Source organism: Euprymna scolopes, chromosome 10 (assembly GCF_053919585.1).
Source record: "Euprymna scolopes isolate OS-2025 chromosome 10, ASM5391958v1, whole genome shotgun sequence".
Taxonomy (NCBI): domain Eukaryota; kingdom Metazoa; phylum Mollusca; class Cephalopoda; order Sepiida; family Sepiolidae; genus Euprymna; species Euprymna scolopes.
The window spans coordinates 41,507,601-41,528,723 of NC_136491.1; the positions used below are offsets into that span (position 1 = coordinate 41,507,601).

The window sequence follows — 21,123 nt, forward strand, 5'->3', positions numbered from 1 at the left end:
GTCTCAATATATTGGAAATCTCCTTTCTTGATGACGTCAGAGGCGTGGTTCGCCACGTGAAATTTATTCTATGTATGTCCAAACACGCTTTTGGCAAACAAAGAAATTCCTAAATTGCATTGTATCGTTTTTAACCTATTTTGTTAATCATTATTTCTAAACTCGTATTGTCCATTCTTTTAACTGACATATTTAATATCCAGTTATTTCTAAAAAGAATCAACAATTGACTGCATTCCTAAATTAAATATCTATCTCTGACGCAAATAATATTTAGTTATTTCCAAGAACAATAACAATCGTTCTGCATTCCTAGGATTTCAATATGTATTCCTTTTTAACTTTTCCAACCTTTCCAAAGATTATTTTCAAACTTATCTGGTCTGCCTTCTTACTTACTGGTATCTGTCTCTTTTCATAACCTAATTAAAAAGTGATCCCGATGTTAAAAGTCATTAAATAATACAGTGGGAATTCATATAAAAATGTTCTGCTTACGAAACGAAACTTCCTGTTTTAGCTTTACTTTACAGAATAATGTAATAATTTCTAATATTTTGCATAAATGTTTCTTTTTAATACGAGGGGCGTGCAATAAGTAATACCCCTGACCCACTTCCCATAGTAGTAGAGCAACGAAACTTGGCACAGTTATTAGTCTTTCTCTACATAGGAACCACCCAGAGTTATGCATTTCTCCCATCGTTTGATGCAGCTCTGGAGACCGTTTTTGTAGAACATGCCAGGTTGGTCCTCCAACCACAACGTGACTTCAAAAATCAAGGCTGCATCATCTGGGAAACGCTTTCCTTTCAAAAACAACTTCATAGCTGGGAAGAGGTGAAAGTTAGAGGGTGCAAGGTCAGGAGAGTAGGGAGGATGGGGTAGGATTTCATAACCATATGCCCGCGCTTCTGATCTGGCGACATGCGAGTTGTGGACCGGAGCGTTGTCCACCAGGAGGAGGATACCTTTGCTGATCTTGCCCTGCCTCTTGATTTTGATAGCTTCCCTTAATTTCCTCAAAAGTGAAGCATAAAAGGCTCCTGTAATTGTGGTACCCTTTGCCAGGAAATCTGTCATCACTACTCCGTCCTGGTCCCAGAAGACTGTGAGCATAACCTTGCCAGCAGAGGGCTGTACCCTTGCCTTCTTTGGAGGTGGTGAGTCATAGTGCTTCCACTGCATTGGCTGGGCTTTGGTCTTTGGATCATAGTGATGGACCCAGGTTTCATCCTGTGTAATCAGTCTTTTGAAAAACTTTGACTCATCTTCTTGGCACATCTCCAAATTTATCCTTGAGCACTCGACGCGTTCTCACTTCTGGAATGGTGTGAGCAACCTATAAATCCATCTGGCAGACACCTTATGCATATGCAAATAGTCATGAATGATAGTTTCCACAGACCCTGTACTAATCTTGACATCTTGGGCTATTTGGTAAATAGTAATGCGCCGATCTTCCAAAATGGCAGCCTCAACTTGACTGACAGATGCCTCATCAATGGCAGAAGGGGGGTGGGGGCGACCAGGTCTGGGAGCTGTTTCCACAGACTTCCGGCCATATTTGAATTCACGATGCCAGCGTTTTACAAGGTCATATGATGGGGCATTATCACCATAAATTTCTTTCATTTCATCAAAAGTCTCCTGTGGTGTGCGTCCTTTCAAATACAAAAACCGAATCACTGCTCGACATTTAACAGGCTCCATTTCACACCTGACTCAGTTCAAACACCTGTAAAACAGAAACCACAATTAGTTCAGCTGTAATTTGCCACATAACCCGTAGAGATATAAATCATTGCACATGCAAAATTTCAGCTAGATCAGACAACTGGAAGTGGGTCAGGGGCATTAATTATTGCACGCTCCTCGTAATGGTTTGAATCTGAGTTTTTTTTTTTTTAGAATTATAACAATATATTCGTTTGTTAAATATTTATTCATTTCTTCATATTTTTTTTAGAGAAATACAATAAAATGTGTTTGCCGTCGCAAAGTTAAAAACGTATTACTTCGGCAAAGCAAGTAACAACCTTTACAATTGTGTAATTTAAACACAATGATTGCCTCTCACATGGATAATTATAAATTGCGTGTTCTAGAGTGGACAAAGCAGACAACAGAAAATTGAACAGCTAAAAGTATTGTGAAATCTATTATATAAATCTCACCTGTCTGTTTAAATGTATGTTTGTATGTATGTATGTATGTATGTATGCATGCCTAAAACTTTCAACAGAGGCAACGGATTTTCACAAAATCAGTATCGTTTTGAAGCTCAACCCTTCGGACGACAAATATCAGCAAAATTGCCTAAAACATTCATTTCTTCACTCTCAACTTGGTACTTTTCTACAAGGAGGGGTCGTTTTTTTTTCGCTGATATTTTCGAAAGTTATCCCTTCTTTTCGATTGACTAGCCTTAATTTAAACCTGTGCCACTTCCGGTTTGGCGATGGATGCAACGGCAAAGACGTCACATTTTTTTGGGGGGGGTCACATTCTTTTCCTTCTTCATGGTACGAGTCTGCCTGCCTACTAGCACTTTTTTTGCTCAACACACACCTCCAAACATCCAGGCAACGCCGGGCACCCAGGCTAGTATATATAAGAAGCATACACTTTCTCCTTTTCGTTTTTTTTTTTTTCGTTTAGCCACACTGAGCGACAGCAACGCGTGACCTAGTACAGCTAGTTTATATATTTAAATATATACATTCTGTTGGATTTTATCCTTCTATCTACCTTACATACAAATGTTAGGATACAAAAATCGTCCTCAGAATACAATCAACCTCTGACCTTTCCCCTAACCAATAAGCCTCCTCCCACCTCCAAGGGATTGCTTCAGGAGTTCTCTCCGTTTTATATTTTGTTTCCTTGCTTAAAATATCGCTGAAAAAGATTAAATAAAGTCACCTTTAACAGTAGCATTTTTATAATTGAATCACGACTTACCGAGGCAAAGAAGCCAGATGAGGATAACGGTTAATAAAATGGAAATGATCATCAGTCAAAACACGAGGAACTATCAATGGTATAGACTATGTTGGATTACTTATTAGACGGTTTATGATCAATGTTTGTTGAGGTTGGATTTGTAGATGACTATGTTGTAATCTGCAAGAAAGCAGTTCAACAGATGAAAAGCCCTTGCAAAGAAGTTCTATCCATGGAAATTCCACCTGATGTTAGAAATCTTAAGCAAGAAAGGAAAGCTTTTGCCATTACGACAGGAAAATGAGTTCTTGCTGTGAATGCCTTATAAAGAGGAACCAGAGATTGAAGCTCATTTGAGTACTTTTCATGAAAATGACGACAGAGTAGATTACAACAAATCTTCTACAATCCATCCATCCAGTGCGGCCGTAGCTGAGATTGAACTCACTATATGAGTTTGTAGTGTAATTCAAATCTTGTTCGTAGCTGAATACTTGATGCTTTGCCAAGGCTACCAAGGGTATTTTTTATTGTGACATCATCATTAGATGGGCTGCCTACCATGGCTTAAGAGAGTCCCATCTACCTCCGAGAGAAGGATAAACCACGCCAATTTCTCAACCTGGTATTTTTACCTCGCGGTATATACAGTGCCTCGCCTTCCCAAATGGTCACCCATTTGGTACTGGCCAGGCTCAATGTTGCTTAACTTCGGTGATCTGGCGAGAACCGGTGTGTCAACGTGATTGTGCCGTATCTTCTACAATAAAGCTTTAAAACAGTTTGGATTCGTTGCAATTCTATTTCTATTATAGTATTTGTCACCAAAATTATTTTTTCTCTTTTCCAGATGGAACTTATCATATAATGGGTTACTATGATTCCGTTAAAGACAATCTCACCTGGTTTGACAAAGAACAATGGTTAGGTAAGTCAACATTTATTTATCACATCTGGGCAGGAGCTGTTCGGCGCACCCTGTCCAGCCTCAATAGAGTTCAAAACCGGCTTTCAAACCTAGTATTTTCGATATTTTTTTCATATTTATCATACTAACATAACTGGGCATACTAAAAAAATTATTTGACATTAAAACGTAAACATTTATTTGATGAAAATAGTTTACAGATATTCTCATTTATTATATTTGAAAGCAATATTTGTCTGAAATGTGCAAAAGTAAGCATATTTATTTGTATGTTCACAATTGCACTTATTAAAAAAAAACAAAGATCCAGAAAAATCTTTATGGTGTACGTACTTATCACTCAACGAAAATGTCATATTCCAAAAAATATGTAAATTGATAAAGTAGTTTTTTTTTTGTTTTTTGTTTTTTGTTTTTTTTTTTTACTAAAAAAAAAAAAATGAAAATTTACGACTTTCAGCGATTTTTACTAATCTGTTGTGCATATGATTGAGTACACTTTGAGTCGAGTTATCTCCCTCTTATTTATTTCATCAGATTTCATCATGGTGGATGAAAATACTGCAACTCGCTTAGCCGTAAAATGTGATTTTATTGAATTTTTCAAAAAATTACTATATCAAAAATCCTGATTTCACTGTTATAGGTCTCAATTCGCTTCAGCTTGTGTCTATTCATTACACATCTGCATTATATTGCTTTCTATAAATTTCCTTTATACACACTAGACAATGCTTCAAGCAAACTACATTAACCTCTTAAAATTAAAAATGTAATTAATGACATTATTACAATAATATTTTCTATTTAAAAAAAAAAAAAGTGTGTGTTTTTAATCTTTTCTTTGATTTAATTTTGCAGGAGGAAAGCCGCCTCCAGATCACACCCGATTTATTAGATCCCTCCGAGTTGTGGCAAGAGGACTGTTTTTCAGCATGTGTGTCCTATCTTTCCTTGGCATAATGGCTGGCATGGTGTGCATGTCTTTCAACATTGTACATAAACACAGAAGGTAACAATCAACAACAATCTCGTCATTTTTTCTTTTTAATCTTCTTGTTTTGTTTTCCTTTTCTCGTGCAGCAAAGGAGTATTAGTATGATGCTTCAGTTCAGATGTCCTTAAACTAAGCTTTGAGTATTGACTTTGTTGCAGGAACTGTAGTGCTGACTAGTATTGATATATCCTGCGCCCCTGCGGTGGGTGGCCGTAATAAAAGGATATTCAAGAAAGGTATTTCACCAGGGAAATAAATGGATAAAGAGGTTCTGAAGTAATAAAGAAATAGAGAAGTTTATTGAGAATATTTACAGAGACAGCATGTTACGTTTTTTAGTGTTCCCGCCCCGGGACGGCTCTTACAACCGGTGACCGGTGATAACGTTCTTTCGATAAAAAGTTCCGGCAGTGAATTGCCCATCTCACCATAACAAGTATGAACAATGGTCGTTTAAACTATTGTTGGAAGATACAGATCAGATGTTAAGAAATACTGAATGGTTGTGTGAGCTATTGTGATAAGGTAGTGATACAAACGAACACCAAATTGTTGTTGCGGAGAAGTAGGGATGCAAATAAACGCTGACTGGCTCTCTCAGGAGTCACCAAAGTTTTCTGAATGGCAGGCCATATTGCTGTCTTTTTAAAACTCTGCAGGTCAAAAAAAAAAATTTTTTAAACAAATGAATAAAATAATAATAATAATAATAAAATGAAAAAAAAAAATTTTTTTTTAAATAAAAAATAAAAAAAATAAAAATAAATGACCTGGGTGTGTTTTATACCGTTTTACTCATTAGCTTTGCTTTTTAATGAAACTGGTTTCCCAAAACTTCATTTTTTAAATAATTTTCTGAACTAAAAGAAAAACCACCACATCTGTTTTCACTCATTTCTTTTTTTTTTTTTTTTTTTTTTTTTTTTCTAAATATTTTTTTTCGTTTTCTATAAGATCTCTGGGCCGGATTGAAGATTTTGGCAGGCCGGATTTGCATGTTAGCTTTATATACTATTTCAAAAGTACCCACTCTCTAATTATTAAACTTGAAATACGATTTTCGTTGGTCTGTCCTGCATTAGTTTGAAATAGCACCTTTTGTCTGTCCGGCACACTCAAATTTGAAACAGCATTTTTTAAGTCTCAGTTGACCGTTATGCTCAGTTGAGCTGTCTGCTGGTCCATCACTGTTAACAGTTCTGTTGTGTTGAGTCGAATTAGTATTATTAGAATTACAAGCTAACCGGCTCTGGACATTAAATAAAACGAATTGATAATATCTGTTGTAATTAGCCCTGAGCAGGCTCCGAAGAAGCAAATTTACAGGAAATATCAAATTCACAAGCGGTTCCCAGCTGCATTTATATTCTGGTCATGGAAATATGACATACAGCAGCTATTGTGTTGTGAGGCGTTTGTATAAAATTGAGGGGGGGGGGTAAATCGTGTACATTTATGAGTTTCTAGTATTGTCTAGTGTATGATTGTATGCGAGTGTATGTACGTGTATCTATGACCGTCTAGCATCGTGATCGTCTAATCTAGAATTCGTTGTGAGTTTATGCACACTTAAATGCAGTTCATGATGGAACAATAATATACATAAATACAATACAACACAAAGGACAAATAACACTTATTCGGGAGTTCAACGTATGACCAGTCGGGAACATATCTGGTCCATCTTGATGCCTTAGTTGGATAAAGTTGGCATATTTTTCATGTTCTACTGGCTCGAATGTTCTTAAAAGGAATCTTTTTTTTTTTCTCATCGGCCAGTTTTTACAGTCTTTTTCAAAAAGTTTCTTGGTACCTTTAAGTGTGACTTCTTTGTTTGGTTTGTAAATAAACAAGGCCGATAGCAATTAGTCGCGTGCTCTTATGTAATGAATGAATGCGTGAATGTAGGATTGACATGAAATTCTTAAAGATAAACTAAAATGACCGAAAAATGGGCTGAAATGACTTAAATGAATAAAAAGTAAATGACTTAGAATGACTTTAATGAACTTAAGGATGAATTGAATGACCTTAAGAATGACTTGAATGACCTTAAGAATGACTGGAATGCTTAAAAAATGACTGGAATCCTTCAAAAACAACTTGAATGCTCTGGAGAATGACATGAATAGTTTTGACACTGACTGGTTGTAAAGTGGGTGATCATTTTACATTAAATTAATACAGAAAAGTGATCCCCCACCTTTATATCACAAAGTTACAAACATAAGTACAGCATGTAGTAAGAACAGATACTACACTTTGATATTGACCAAAAGGCCAAGAAAAGGGTATTTATTTGCTCCCTCACCGAGCAAATTAGGCACAAGACCGATTTTTAATGTGAGGAGTGAAGGGGAAATGGAGACCAGCACCCCGGGGAGTAGGGGAGCTGGATAGTGACAATTGGTATGAAGGGTTGCCCCTACATTGACCAAGGTCTTATATGTGGGGTTGCCCCCACATATGGTCTTTGCTTGCAGTATCTGCCAGAATAGGTACTACACTTTGAGATATTAAATCCTTTATTCATGTTAAAAATACATTGAAAATCAACAATGAACAAAAAACTTAGCCACATGACCAACTCAAAAGGGGGGATTGTGGGTGTCGTTGGTCATTCTTGTCACTCCAGAACTAAACAAAATCAAAAGTTTCTTCCAGCTAGTATCCTCTTTCACCATAATATAGCATTCACCCTTACATACTGGGGGACGTCCTACTTAACACCCAATTTTTAAAACATTTCTTATTAACGTGTTAAAACAAAAGAAGATAACAATAAAAATGGTACAATAATTCATTTGTGTCGAGGGCGGTGGGGGGGATTATTAGTAGGACCCTCCTAACCCCGTCTAGTTGATAGACTGCCCATTCCACTAGGTTTGTAAAAGGAACCTCGCTTCTGCTGGTCAGTCTCGAAGTGGGGATGCCCTCTAGCTGCGGGTGGATGGAAAAAAGAAATTTTTGTGGGTAAGGGATGGAGGTTAGTTTGTATTTCTTTCTCTCCAAGATCGGTGAAATTTAGAGAAGGGGGTGAAAACAAAAATTGCAAGTAGAAGGGGGTGGGTATCTTGGAGGCTTCCTAATTGGGGAGTGATGGAACACACACTCAGCTAGCTGAGAGGCTACTTATTTAATTTTACTTTACAGAACTGCACGTTCCACACCTAGTGCTGTTAGGTGTTGTGCAGGCAGGTGAAGTACGGCCAGTCGGTAATGGATGAGAGGAAAGATGCATTTTCACTTTTATATTTATAGATATGTTTTTTTTGTTTTTATATTAACTCTATCTCCTCAAGATGTCGTGAAGAGGAATAATGATATAGCCTAGATGTGCCATGTTCGAATCGAGTCAGTTCCATAGCATTGATTTAACTTACAGATGTTAGCAACCTTCATCTGGTCCCTCCTGTTAGTACCTGAAGAAATCTAAGGAAACCAATGATAACAGAATTGAGCAAATCAAAAATGTTATACTATGTTGCTTCATACAAATTTGTTTTAATTGAAAAAAAAAAAGAATTCACAATGTGTGTCACGTTGTCATGGTTACAGGGGTTCAACAAAACATTTTTAAATATTAATCCAATTGCACTTCTAATAATCAATGTCCATAGCTTTTTTTTTTGTTTGTTTGTGTGTTTGTTAAGTCCATCAAATTTGAAAACCTGAACTTTGTTTTGTTTGATTTAATTCAAAACCAATGACAAAAATGTTTATTTTAATTTTGAAAAAAATAAAAATAAATCACACGATACCTTATATTGGGTTTCCTGTTTCTCCGTATTTGTGAAAACGGCATGCCTCAGCTGTACCCTTTAAAGAAAGTTTCCTAGGAAGCCACAAATTGACTGCAGCCTCCACATTTGACCGTACCTCCAACCAATTTTTGTCAAGCTGGAGATCTGGTCCGAACCGCACGCCGAGGATCCGAACTGGGCCATCCGTTCAGCTGAAGGGCGCCGGGAGGTTGGCGTTGCCACTCTAGGTGCCCAACCGCAGTCCTACCGACTTGCTGTGGTTTATCTTGGTCTCTGTAATTCTTCCGTGCCTCCGACATGATCTCGATGTCTCTGAAGCTTGACACAAAGACCATGACATCATCGGCGAACGTGGATACCTTGGTGGCTGAACCACCGGGTATTGCAATTCCGCGCAGGGCTGAATTTGCCTCCCCACGTCTCAGCTTGCTGAGCAGGGGCTCCAAAGCCAGGACATAGAGCAGGGGTGACAGCGGACAACCCTGACGAACCGACCGAGAGATAACAAAGGGTTTCGAGCGCTTTCCGTTGACTTGCACAACGGCTGTGGGCTGTTGATACATCACGGAGATCCACTTGCAGAAGTCCAGTTTAAAACCGGCCGCCTCTAAAACAGATGCCAAGAAACGATGGTCGACCCTATCGAAAGCTTCGGACTGATCTAAGTTGATCAGCGCAGCTTCTGTGTCATCATTTATCCCTCCCTCTAAGATCGTGCGTATCAGGTCAAGTTGTTCTGAATCAATCTCCCCTTCACAGCGTAGTTCTGTTCCGGTTCAACCAACTCACTGATAACAACTTGAAGCCGATTCGACAGGACCTTGGCCAAAATTTTCAACTCTGTGTTCAGCAGAGTTATGGGCCTGTAATCGTCTAACTCTTCCCCATCATGTCCGTCACCTTTCCTCAGCAATGTGATCACTCCCTTGGTGACTTGCCCCGGGATGGATCCCTGAGCAAACCAATGGTTGAGCACATCCATCAGAAGAGGCAGAAACATGGGCGACAACCTCAAATACAGTTTGTATGGCAGACCATCAAGTCCCGGCGATCTGTAACAGCTGACCTGCTCTAGCATAGTAAAAACCTTCCACTTCATCATACAGGCCTCGCAACTAGCCACTCGAGGAGAGTCAGCCAAATAGTCGCTAAACTGAAGGACAGGAAAATCGGGCTGCTGCGTAAAATGTTCCTCGAAATGTTCTCGAAACCCCTCGCAGATCTCCCGAGTCAATTCCAGGGTGCGTCCATCCAGATGTCTTACCTTTGCAATGTACTTGTCTGAGCCATGCCTAGAAATTTCACGATGTGTGTCAGTGTTGGAGTTGACTGCTTCATTGCCTATCTTTCTAAGCCTAGCTCTGACTACTTGACCTTCATAACGCTTGCTATTCTCACACAGAAGGTCCTCCTTAGCTAGTTTCTGACTAACCCTATCACACTCCCCTGTAGCCCAGGCTAGTTTCTGCTCTAGCTTCTTCTTCGTCTTGGCCTTATCTAGTGCGAGGTGCTGGGCATACTTCACGGAGAAGGTTCTAATTTTGGCTTTTAGACCTACATTTACTTAGACTTACTCCCAGTAACCGCCCCCACTAGTGCTTTTGAATTAATTCTATTAGCTTCTCTTGGAAGTCTTGTATCTCCAGAAGGGAGGTGTTTAACTTCCAGTGAGCCACTAACTTAGGCCTATTTCCTAGCTTCAGTCGAGCCATAACTAGTTTATGGTCCGTCTGGCCTAGCCAAGTGAACATGGGACAAGATAAGAAGTCTACTTCGCCTCCCTCACCGAGCAAATTAGGCACAAGACCGATTTTTAATGCAAGGAGTGAAGGGGAAATGGGAACCAGCTCCCTGGGGAGTAGGGGAGCTGGATAGTGACAATTAGTATGAAGGATTGCCCCTACATTTACCAAGGTCTTATATGTGGGGCTGCCCCCACATATGGTCTTTGCTTGCAGCATCTGCCGGAACAGACACCACACCTCGATCTTGGCCAAAAGGCCACAAAAAGCTTAAAAAGCTAAGAACAGCATCTATTAACAACAGACCTTTGATCTTAACCAAAAAGGCCAAGCACAAAAGTGTTACGGACAGACCGACCGATGGAGTGACTTATAGAGTCGCTTGCACGCGACTAAAAATTGCCAGCTGAATTTATTGTGAAAAAGTATTTGAGTTTTCAGAATTATTACCGTTTGCCAAACGGTTCTATCCGTTTCTCACATTTCTTTTTTCCTATCGCTCGATATTTTCTTCAAATCTTTTTTTTTTCTGTTGTTCATTGTTTTCTTTGAAGGCTTCTCAAATCTTGTAGACGTTGTTTTTCCAACTTTTTCCATTTCATCCTGGCGTACCTATTTACAATGCCTCCCCACGGGACAGAGTTAAACACCAGGGTCGTTTTTTAACTTGGAGAAAAGGTACAAAAATAAAGAATTGTCTCAGTCGTGAAGGACTGCTCCTCCACTGAAAGAGAAAAATAAATGGAAGTGCAGCATCTGAAAAACAGATACTACACTTTAATCTTGGCCATTTCATCCTGGCGTAAGTTCTCTTGTTGTTTTAGAAATTCCATCAAACAGATTCTGAAGTCTTCCATAATTTTTTCTCGTTTTAATTCTTGGCCAAATCTTTCTGTCGCTGGTTTGTAATAAACTTGAATCTTCATCGCCAATATGTTATATCACATGAAAAAGAACGATAAAACAACAAAATCAGTGAGGGGGAGTGCTCGGGATGCCCAAACATCTTCCCCCTTTTACTCCTGTTCTAAAAGTTCCCTTTTCAGAGGAATGTATTATAGACATGTGCCTCACCGTTACTATATTTTTGCCGTTTTTTTTATTATTATTTTTACTTTAGCACTTGTCTTGAAAATGTTCTCTGCATGTCATTGCAAAAAATGTAGTGGAACAATAACAAGATGTATTTACAATAGTAGATGTTACAAGTCCATGTTAATGGAATGCGCACTCTCCTGCATGCTCCGTGTACTTTATTTTAGTTGTCCGGAAGTCATCTGGTACTATCCACCTCATAAGCTCCTATCTTTGCATCATCAACGCTCTGATCCTCATCTGGCATCAATTGATATGGGTGGCTCTCGTCTAGGGGAGGCTCCATGTTTTGATAAGCTTCTGGGCTTGACCTTTACCCGACCTGAAATGGAATACATACATCAAGTCTGTTGCCAAGATCGCTGGAAAAATGGTAGGATCCTTCTACCGCTCCAGAAGATATCTCACCCCTGATGCAATTCTCTATCTACGTCCAAGGATGGAGTACTGCTGCCACATCTGGGCAGGAGCTGCTAAAATAGCCTATCCTGCCTTGACAGAGTACAAAATATGCTTTGTGGCCCAGTGGGTGATGCCCTTTTCTCTTCCCTGCAACTTCTCTCCCACAGGAGAGACGTTGTGAGCCTGTCATTGTTTTATCGTTACTACCATGGCAGGTGCTCGTCTGAGCTCCAATCTCTGGTCCCCCCCTCGCCAATCTTTCACGATAAGCACCCGTCTAGCTGACACCACTGTCAAAAATTTTCCCCGCTCCTTATCTGTGGCTAAATCAAAACATAGATTCCATGAACAAAGCTTCTTTCTTAGAAGTGCACGCCTGTGGAACTCTGTTCCGGTTGCCTGTTTCCCACCTGACTACAATCTGGATGTCTTCAAGTCCAATGTGAACAAATTCCTGATGAACCGCCACCATAAGTAAGACACTTTATCAGATCTCCAACACTAACGTACTGTACACACAATAACCCTTATCCCCGAGTGGCTTCCGGGCCTTGATAAGTGGTGGCTACCTTGTAAAAAAAAAAAACTCACAAGTTCGCACTAACAAACAGGTGATATGGTCAATAATCTGCAAACGACAACTATACAGGCTCGGACATATCCTAAGAGTACCCTCAGAAAGAATTGTCAACCAAGTGGCATGCTCTATTATATATCTGTCCTTGTCCAAATTGAACCCAGATCTAAAGGCCCGGGGAGTTCTGTTATGTTGCAAGAAAAAAGTTTGAGGATTAGACCAAGCCACATGGAGTTGTTGCCAGTAATGTGTCCTGACCAAGGAAGAAAGAAGTAGCCGTGGGTTTAAATCCTTTTTATCACTCTGTCAGGTGTTCAACTCTCCTGAGAGATAGCCTTTGATTGGCCAAGCCATGAGGGAATTTGAATACTTGCACCAATCAGCACTAAGATAATAAACCAAAGAGATTAAAACCCATAAAACGCGAGGGGTTGCTGCTGCTGTTGTGATTGTCTGTAATTGCGACTGCTACATACGAGGGGCGTGCAAAATGTAATGCCCTGACCCACTTCCAGTTGTCTGATCTAGCTGAAATTTTGCATGTGCAATGATTTATATCTCTACGGGTTATGTGGCAAATTACAGCTCTGAACTAATTGTGGTTTCTGTTTTACCGGTGTTTGAACTGAGTCAGGTGTGAAATGGAGCCTGTTGAATGTCGAGCAGTGATCCGGTTTTTGTATTTGAAAGGACGCACACCACAGGAGACTTTTGATGAAATGAAAGAAATCTATGGTGATAATGCCCCATCATATGACCTTGTAAAACTCTGGCATCGAGAATTCAAACATGGCCGGAAGTCTGTGGAAACAGCTCCCAGACCTGGTCGCCGCCCTTCTGTCATTGATGAGGCATCTGTTAGTCAAGTTGAGGCTGACATTTTGGAAGATTGGCGCATTACTATTCGCCAAATAGCCCAAGATGTCAAGATTAGTACAGGGTCTGCGGAAACTATCATTCATGACCATTTGCATATGCATAAGGTGTCTGCCAGATGGATTCATAGTTTGCTCACACCATTCCAGAAGCGAGAATGCATCGAGTGCTCAAGGATGAATTTGGAGATGTGCCAAGAAGATGAGTCAAAGTTTTTCAAAAGACTGATTACATAGGATGAAACCTGGGTCCATCACTATGATCCAGAAACCAAAGCCCAGTCAATGCAGGGGAAGCACTTGGACTCACCACCTCCAAAGAAGGCAAGGATGCAGCCCTCCGCTGGCAAGGTCATGCTCACAGTCTTCTGGGACCAGGACGGAGTAGTGATGACAGATTTCCTGGCAAAGGGTACCACAATTACAGGATCCTATTATGCTTCACTTTTGAGGAAATTAAGGGAAGTTATCAAAATCAAGAGGCGGGGCAAGATCAGCAAAGGTATCCTCCTCCTGGTGGACAACGCTCCGGTCCACAACTCGCATGTCGCCAGATCAGAAGCACAGGCATGTGGTTATGAAATCCTCCTCCATCCTCCCTACTCTCCTGACCTTGTACCCTCTAACTTTCACCTCTTCCCAGCCATGAAGTTGTTTTTGAAAGGAAAGCGTTTCCCAGATGATGCAGCCTTGATTTCTGAAGTCACGTCGTTGTTGGAGGACCAACCTGGGGTGTTCTACAAAAACGGTCTCCAGAGCTGCATCAAACGATGGAAGAAATGCATAACTCTGGGTGGTTCCTATGTAGAGAAAGACTAATAACTGTGTCAAGTTTTGTTGCTCTACTACTATGGGAAGTGGGTCAGGGACATATTGCACGGCCCTCGTAGTTACTTATGATGGACCATGTAGACGTAAGTATTATGAATTTGACAACCGGGCAACTTAAGATAGCCTTGCCTTTTGGACATTTGTCACTTCAAAGATAAAGAAAAATAGAAATTAGAATAATATTGCTTGTCTTTGATCTGTTTCTGTCAATTTGTTTTATACGATTTTGCTTTGGCAGACTTTCTGCTCTGTCGAGTGGAATGACAGGAAATAAATTTACTGATTTTTGTGTGTGTGTGGGGGGGGGGGGATGTCTGGCTTGAGAGGGAAGAGCACTTCTTGTTGACAATCGTCTCAGACTTTAGTAAAATGAAACCCAAGGGATTTGACAAACCCATTTGCTTCAAGACCAGATGTTTTCTAACTATTTGGTCTTTTTAGAAAGATTCTATTTCTCTTTGGATGCGTCCTCTCGTCTATGTGGACGACTTTGTCTGTAGATTTGTCTATCAGTCAGTCTGTCACGTTTTCATTGGTTTTTCAAGCTTTTGATGTGAAATATCATTTTCATTGGTCTATCACGTTTAAGTTTAGAATATCATTTTCGTTGGTCTGTCACATTTAAAATTGAAATATTATTTACGTTGGTCTGTCACATTTAAAACTGAAATATTATTTTCGTTGGTCTGTCATATTTAAAATTAAAATATCATTAGCATTGGCTTCACATGTTATACTATATGTCTTAGAAGTGGTCTCGGGAAAACGTAAAGGTGGCCAGTCATTAGGGTCTGTGTATCAAGAAAAGCATACCCGAGATGTTGGATGTGGGTGTGGCTCGTTCTTCTCCCAGGAAACGTCTTGACCTCTGGTGGTATTCGGGTTGGAATCTTCTTTCTTCTCAGGGTTGACTCATTCTTCAATGAACCCATTTATGGCAAACACAAAAAAAAACGACACGCGACCCAGTTATAATATATATTGTATAATCTTAACTATTTATTTTACAAAAAATATATTGCGATACAATATACAAATTATAATTAATTTTTTTTTCTGCAATTAAACATAGGCAATAGGCTTTTCAGAACTAACTAACCTATGCTAACTAGTATTGAGAGAGGGGGTGCTCGCCCCCCTCGTTTACAGAGAGACAGAAATATGCATGCTCACCTCATGACAGTCCGTGCAGAAAAAGAGAAATCTAAAAAGGGATTTATGGGAATACATTTCTTTGTATCTCTACGCCCATGGCCAAATCACCACTCGGCCACGCTGTAGAGTGTGTTAGAAACCGTGGCACTGAGAAATAGCGCCACATTTTAATAGTTTTCTTGGTTTTTTCTTTTCATAAAATCTTGTTAATATTTTCCATCAAAATCATTATTACTGTGTTTGTTGAGGTGAATGCCTGCCAGAGAAATCATCACTTTAGAAAAGTCATCGAGTTGCACGTTAATTCAGAGTTATTTGTGCAGACATGAACACATCTCAGATTGAAAGGCTGGATGATTTTCAGCATCAGATCTTCTAAGCATGGTTACTCGGCGAAACCCGGGGTGGGGGTGCAGTGACAACAAATTAAGAGTTAAGAAAAGGTTTGTACAATGTAATCTCTTTCTTTTAAAACTTCTCCCCCTATATCCTCCTCCTCCTCTCTACATTATTGCTCCCTCCTCCCCTCTCTATTTCTCTCTTGCCTCCTTTCTCGCTTTCTTTGCCAACTTAAAAAAAACCGTTGGCAAATTACTACATAATAACATAAAAAAATACTCTAAATGTCCAGTCTCCTCTGTCTAATTCATTTCCTGTTAAAATAATGAATTTAAAAATAAAATGTGCCTATCTTTTGTCCAAGGCAATGCTGAAAAAAATATATCAATTTTGTGGATATGTCTTGTGTAGTTTCTGACTTTTAGCAGAATACATACATACAGACGTACACAGATAACTTTGTTTTATATAATACAAGACTAGTTTGCTATTTCTACCAATAATGGTGTGCACGATTGGCCAAGTGGAACATCGTTTCAGACTATGGAATGGAATACACTGAATTTTCTAAAATACATTGTGATTTGTTATGCACTAAAACTGATTGGAAAAGGTATGAACCTAAAATGTTCTCCTAGTTTGATTAATCCTATAAAATAAACCATTTATAATTCACTGGGCAAGAATTTTTACTTTTTGAATGTTGTCTGGATTTCTACAACTGATTTAAGGTATTTTTGCTCTACTGAATCGCGAAATGGCATACGTTTCTCTTCAGTAGGTCAGGTTTTTGTGCTAAGTTGATTTGAAAAAAAAAATCTGATCTTGTGACAAAATCGAGTAGACTTTTGTGGCATTATCAGCTGATTTTTGTCAGCTCATATCACCCTAAATACGTTTTTAAGAGAAAACCATGTTTTCTCAACAACATATATTGATTACCTAATAGAAACATCGATTATTGCAAACTGAATGTTAGGCATGGATAAAGGTCAGTACACGTAAATTCCATGTTGCTTCACCATTGTTCAAACTTCAGGGCTTAAAATCCATTTCTTCAAATTCTTGGAATGCTCAGCATTAGTTAGCCATCATGACTGTATCCCAGCTATCCTGATACCTGGTCTCCATCTCTTGCAGGTCTTGATAGAATATCAGCCCCACCCCCCTACTCATCACTCCTTGAACCCAGGTTCTCAGGAAACCGGTCCATATGTGAAAATAGGTAGTGCATCTTGATGCTCAAGTTTTAGCCCAGGTTTCTGAAAGAAGTCAGCATATTGTTGGCAAGTTCTGTGTAGTTTCTGGCCTTATAGTCGCCAAGAAGTTCTTCACTACAGGAACAAAGGCTTTCCAATTCTACTTCATTCATTGAATTTTCGAACTTCATATCTCTGATAAGCTGCCGGATTTGAGGACCGTCAGAGATGCCAGTTTTCAATTTCCCCATAGTTAATTCTGGCAAAGCCCAGCACAAGTTAAGTGGAGCAGTCACCATCTTTGTCCAAAGCGTTGGAGAACTGCTTGATCAAGCCGAGCTTGATGTGCAGCGGTGGGAAAAGTATTCTATCTCTATCCACCAGGGGTCGTTGATGATGTTCCTTTCTTTGCAAGGCATCAATTCCTCCCACACAGGCCAGTTTTTCTTCATGTATGCTGAGCACTAATTATTGGAAGATTTCAAGGTTTTATGACTTCAAACTGATCCCTTTTTGACATAATCACCCAGAACTATCGGACCTGAATATTTCTTGTCATTAAAATAATCATTTGTAATCAAAACGATTATTCAACATGGCATTTCATTCTCACCACCTTCTTGTAAAATGCTCCACATATGCATACATTTGAACAAAAATGTAAAAAATGATATGTGGCCATAACTCAAAAAATTGACTTGATTGAGCAAAACCAATGAGATTTTTGGATTCAGCACATCAGATTCGTCGCACAGTTTTTATTTTTCAAGGCAAAACTTTAAATTGACAAAAGCTTTTGTACCAACCTAATAGTTTGGATTTCAAAAAAGACAGATCAGTGGAAGTGACAAAACTGATAAAGCAATCAAGTCTATCTTAGATATAGTTGCATTTAAAAGTGACAAAAAAAGCGAATCCAAACGAAGTGAAAAAAAGAAAGACTGTAAGCTATACGAGCCATTTGTTTTTTAGCATTTGTTTGAATCACTTCGCGATTCAGGCACCACAACATTTCCATCAGTCTATCATGCTTTAGTTTGAAACGACATTTTTCATTGCTAAGCTGACACAGACTAAATAGACGCATCTTAAGAACATATTAAATGGACGCATCTTAGGAGTGGAGCCGGTCTTGTTTTCATCCGGATGATTGCACTTTGACATTATTAAATTATTTTTCAATCATTTTCAATCAACTAGATCTTCTTAATAATCATCTACTTAATCAATATTTATTTACTCCAAAAAATGATTTTTCCATTTCTTCAGACACGCAAGTATCATTCAGATTCCAAAAATTAATTATCACAAGTCACCGGCCAATATGAAAAAAAAGAAAATGATTATTTAGATATTGAATTTTTTTTTGGGGGGGGGGGTATTTGATTTGATAGCCTTCTTATTACATTATTATTATCATTATTATCATATTACAAACTGCAAAAGAAAATTATCTCTTTCATATCTAGTAGTGCATCTCACGATCAAAATTCCAAACAACTATATTTTTTTTAGATTGTTTTGATTGTTCGGACAATTATTCTCATCTTAGGTGTTATTGGCACAAGGTTTCGGTCGTTGAAACCTACGACCTTCGTCGGGTATAAATTCTGTTTTTTTTTTTCAGCTTACAATACAGAGCTAACCCCTTTTCCTTAGTTAAAAAAATATGGAGTTTACACCTGCCCGAAGGTCGTAGGTTTCAACGACCGAAACGTTGTACCAATAACACCCAAGGGGAGAATAATTGTCCGAACGATGAAAATAGTACAAACATCCATACCTCATCTAAAAAATTCAGAACTGAACTATTTTTTAATACTCACCAAAAGTCTCCTTTAAAAGGATATTTCTAATAAGACAGCTATCATAAATAAATAATGATTTTAAGAAGAAAATCTTTTTTTTCCTTAACATATTAAAACTCTGCTAAGAAATCAACACTTCATAAAATCTGTTCTAATAAATGAGAGGATGTGCATGGTTGTTCTTGTGAATGCTGTAATTTACTGAAAACATTCTGCTCTTTGTCTCTAGGGGGCGCTTTGGTTTGTTTGCTTTTTGCTTTGTTTTTTGCTGTTGTTTTTTTGTTTGTTTTTGTTGATTTTTTTTCGTTGCTTTTATGAAAAAGTCTAGCTGTGTAGTGAGTGTTATTCATGTCTAGCCGTGTAGTAAGTGCTAGTTGAGTGTGGAAGCCTTGGGCATGATTTTTTTTTTTTTTTTTTTTTTTTTGCTTTTATAAAAAAAAGTCGTCGCTATTAAATGAAGAATTTAAAATACGATTCTGTTGGATTTTATGAAAATGGTCCATGTTGTAAAATGAAGAACATAGCATACGATTCGGTTGGATTTCATTAAAAGAGTCGTCGTCGTGAAATTGAGCAATTAAAATACAATTTGAAACGGATTTTTTTTTTAATTAGTGTTGTCATGTAATGTGGACTAGCTGTGTCTAGGAGAGTAGTGAGTGATTGTTGTGTCTGTGCATGGATTTATGCAAGATTATCTTTATGGATTATGGGGTCGTGTGACTATTAGGGTCTGAGTCATAGGAGCACATTCCATTAAAATATTTGTAAAACAGGCATAGGGATGCAACATTTTGGCGATGGGACACAAGTTGGGGTTTGGTTAATAGTGCGGGACCTGTTAGGATAGAGAGCTTTTTTGGACCTTTGATAAATAAATGTTGCTAATGTGAGACTTGAAACACAAGATTAGGTTTTGATATTGAAGTTTGAAATGCATTAATTTGCATATTAATGAATTAGCGGCCTTACAAAGACATTATTAAAAAGGCCGAAGGCGAGAGGACGAAGAGAAGTGGTTTGCGCGAAAGATACGAGAAATCATGTTTATGTTGGCTGTTATTTTTTTATTATTTATTTTTCTAATTAGACGACAAATATTCAAAAAAGCAAAGCAATACTGAACATGTTGACATCATTAAAATGATGAATCTTAAGGAAAGGAAATTAGTTGAAATAAATATTTTTTTTTCTTTTCAGATCAATCGTTTACTCTCACGCAGGTGTAAACAACGTCATGGTGGTTGGTTGTCAGATGTGTTTATTCAGCATCTTTTTAATTGGAATGGATGGACAGTATATCTCAAAAGATGTCTACCCAGTGGTTTGCCAGGTAAACCAGTCTCTCTTTCTTTCACCCTCGCTTTTGTCTCAAAAACAAATAAACATTCGCCCATTCACTACCATTTTACAATTTAATTCCCATTCTCTATATTTAAAACTTTCAAGCTTAATTTATGCTCTCTCCACACTCTCTCTCTCTCTCTCTCTCTCTCTCTCTCTCTCTCTCTCTCTCTCTCTCTCTCTCTCTCTCTCTCTCTCTCTCTCTCAATATTACAAAGATTATCTCTTAATAAGAGTAAGCCTCCGCTTCCTTGCTCATAAAAATAAAATTTTCATACGTGATTATTGTTTCCTTTATTTATTTGCTAGTCTGGGTGCCCGGCGTTGTCCGGGTGTTTGGAGGTGTGTGCTGAACAAAAAAAAAAAAAAATTAAAAAAAGAAAAAAGTGGTAGTAGGCAGAAAGGCTCGAACCCATACTACGAAGGAGGAAAAGAACGTGAAAAACAGTAACCTCTTTGCTGTTGCCTCCATCGCCAAACCGGAAATGACGAATGTTTAAATTAAGGCTAGTCGATCGAAAAGAGGAGATGACTTTCGAAAATATCGGCGAAAAAAGCGACCCCTTCCTGTAGAAAAGTACCCAATCGAGGGTAAAGGAATTAATATTTTTAGCCAATTTTTCGATATTTGTCATCCGAAAGGTTGGCCTTTAAAACGATACTGATCTCGTGGGAATTTGTCGCCTCTATCGAAAGTTTTAGGCATACATACATACATACATACATACATACATACATACATACATAAAAAAGGCTTCCTTCATTCTTGACAGACTATGGATACCCACTGTATTGTTGAATACCAGTGATCATGTAATGTGGACTAGCTGATCACATATAATGATAGAAGATGTATCGAGACACAGGAATGGGTATGTTTGATCTGGCATAATGATGATTCATTAAAATTGTGGGTCTGCATATGCGCCTAGTCCACAAAGTATGGAAATAAAAAATTTAAAAATTTAAAAAAAAACGCTTACAGGTGTTTTTGATATAGATGTACATAATAATACTTTGATAAGTATGTTTTAACTTAAATAGGGATGGTATAATTAAATTGTGGGGTCTGGGTTCGCGCCTGGCCTCCATAGAATGGAAATAGGCACAAACTTTAATAA

The 21,123-nt window shown here is 38.5% G+C and overlaps 1 protein-coding gene across 1 annotated transcript in view; it reads left to right on the forward strand.

Moving 5' to 3' along the window:
• The window catches only part of LOC145285934 (gamma-aminobutyric acid type B receptor subunit 1-like), a 408,900-nt gene that overhangs the window by 331,204 nt on the left and 56,573 nt on the right, over window positions 1–21,123 (forward strand). Inside the window, exons 9-11 of the mRNA XM_080134438.1 lie at window positions 3,797–3,874; window positions 4,736–4,886; window positions 19,859–19,991. Coding sequence (XP_079990564.1) covers window positions 3,797–3,874; window positions 4,736–4,886; window positions 19,859–19,991 — 362 coding nt within the window. The remainder of the gene's footprint in view (window positions 1–3,796; window positions 3,875–4,735; window positions 4,887–19,858; window positions 19,992–21,123) is intronic.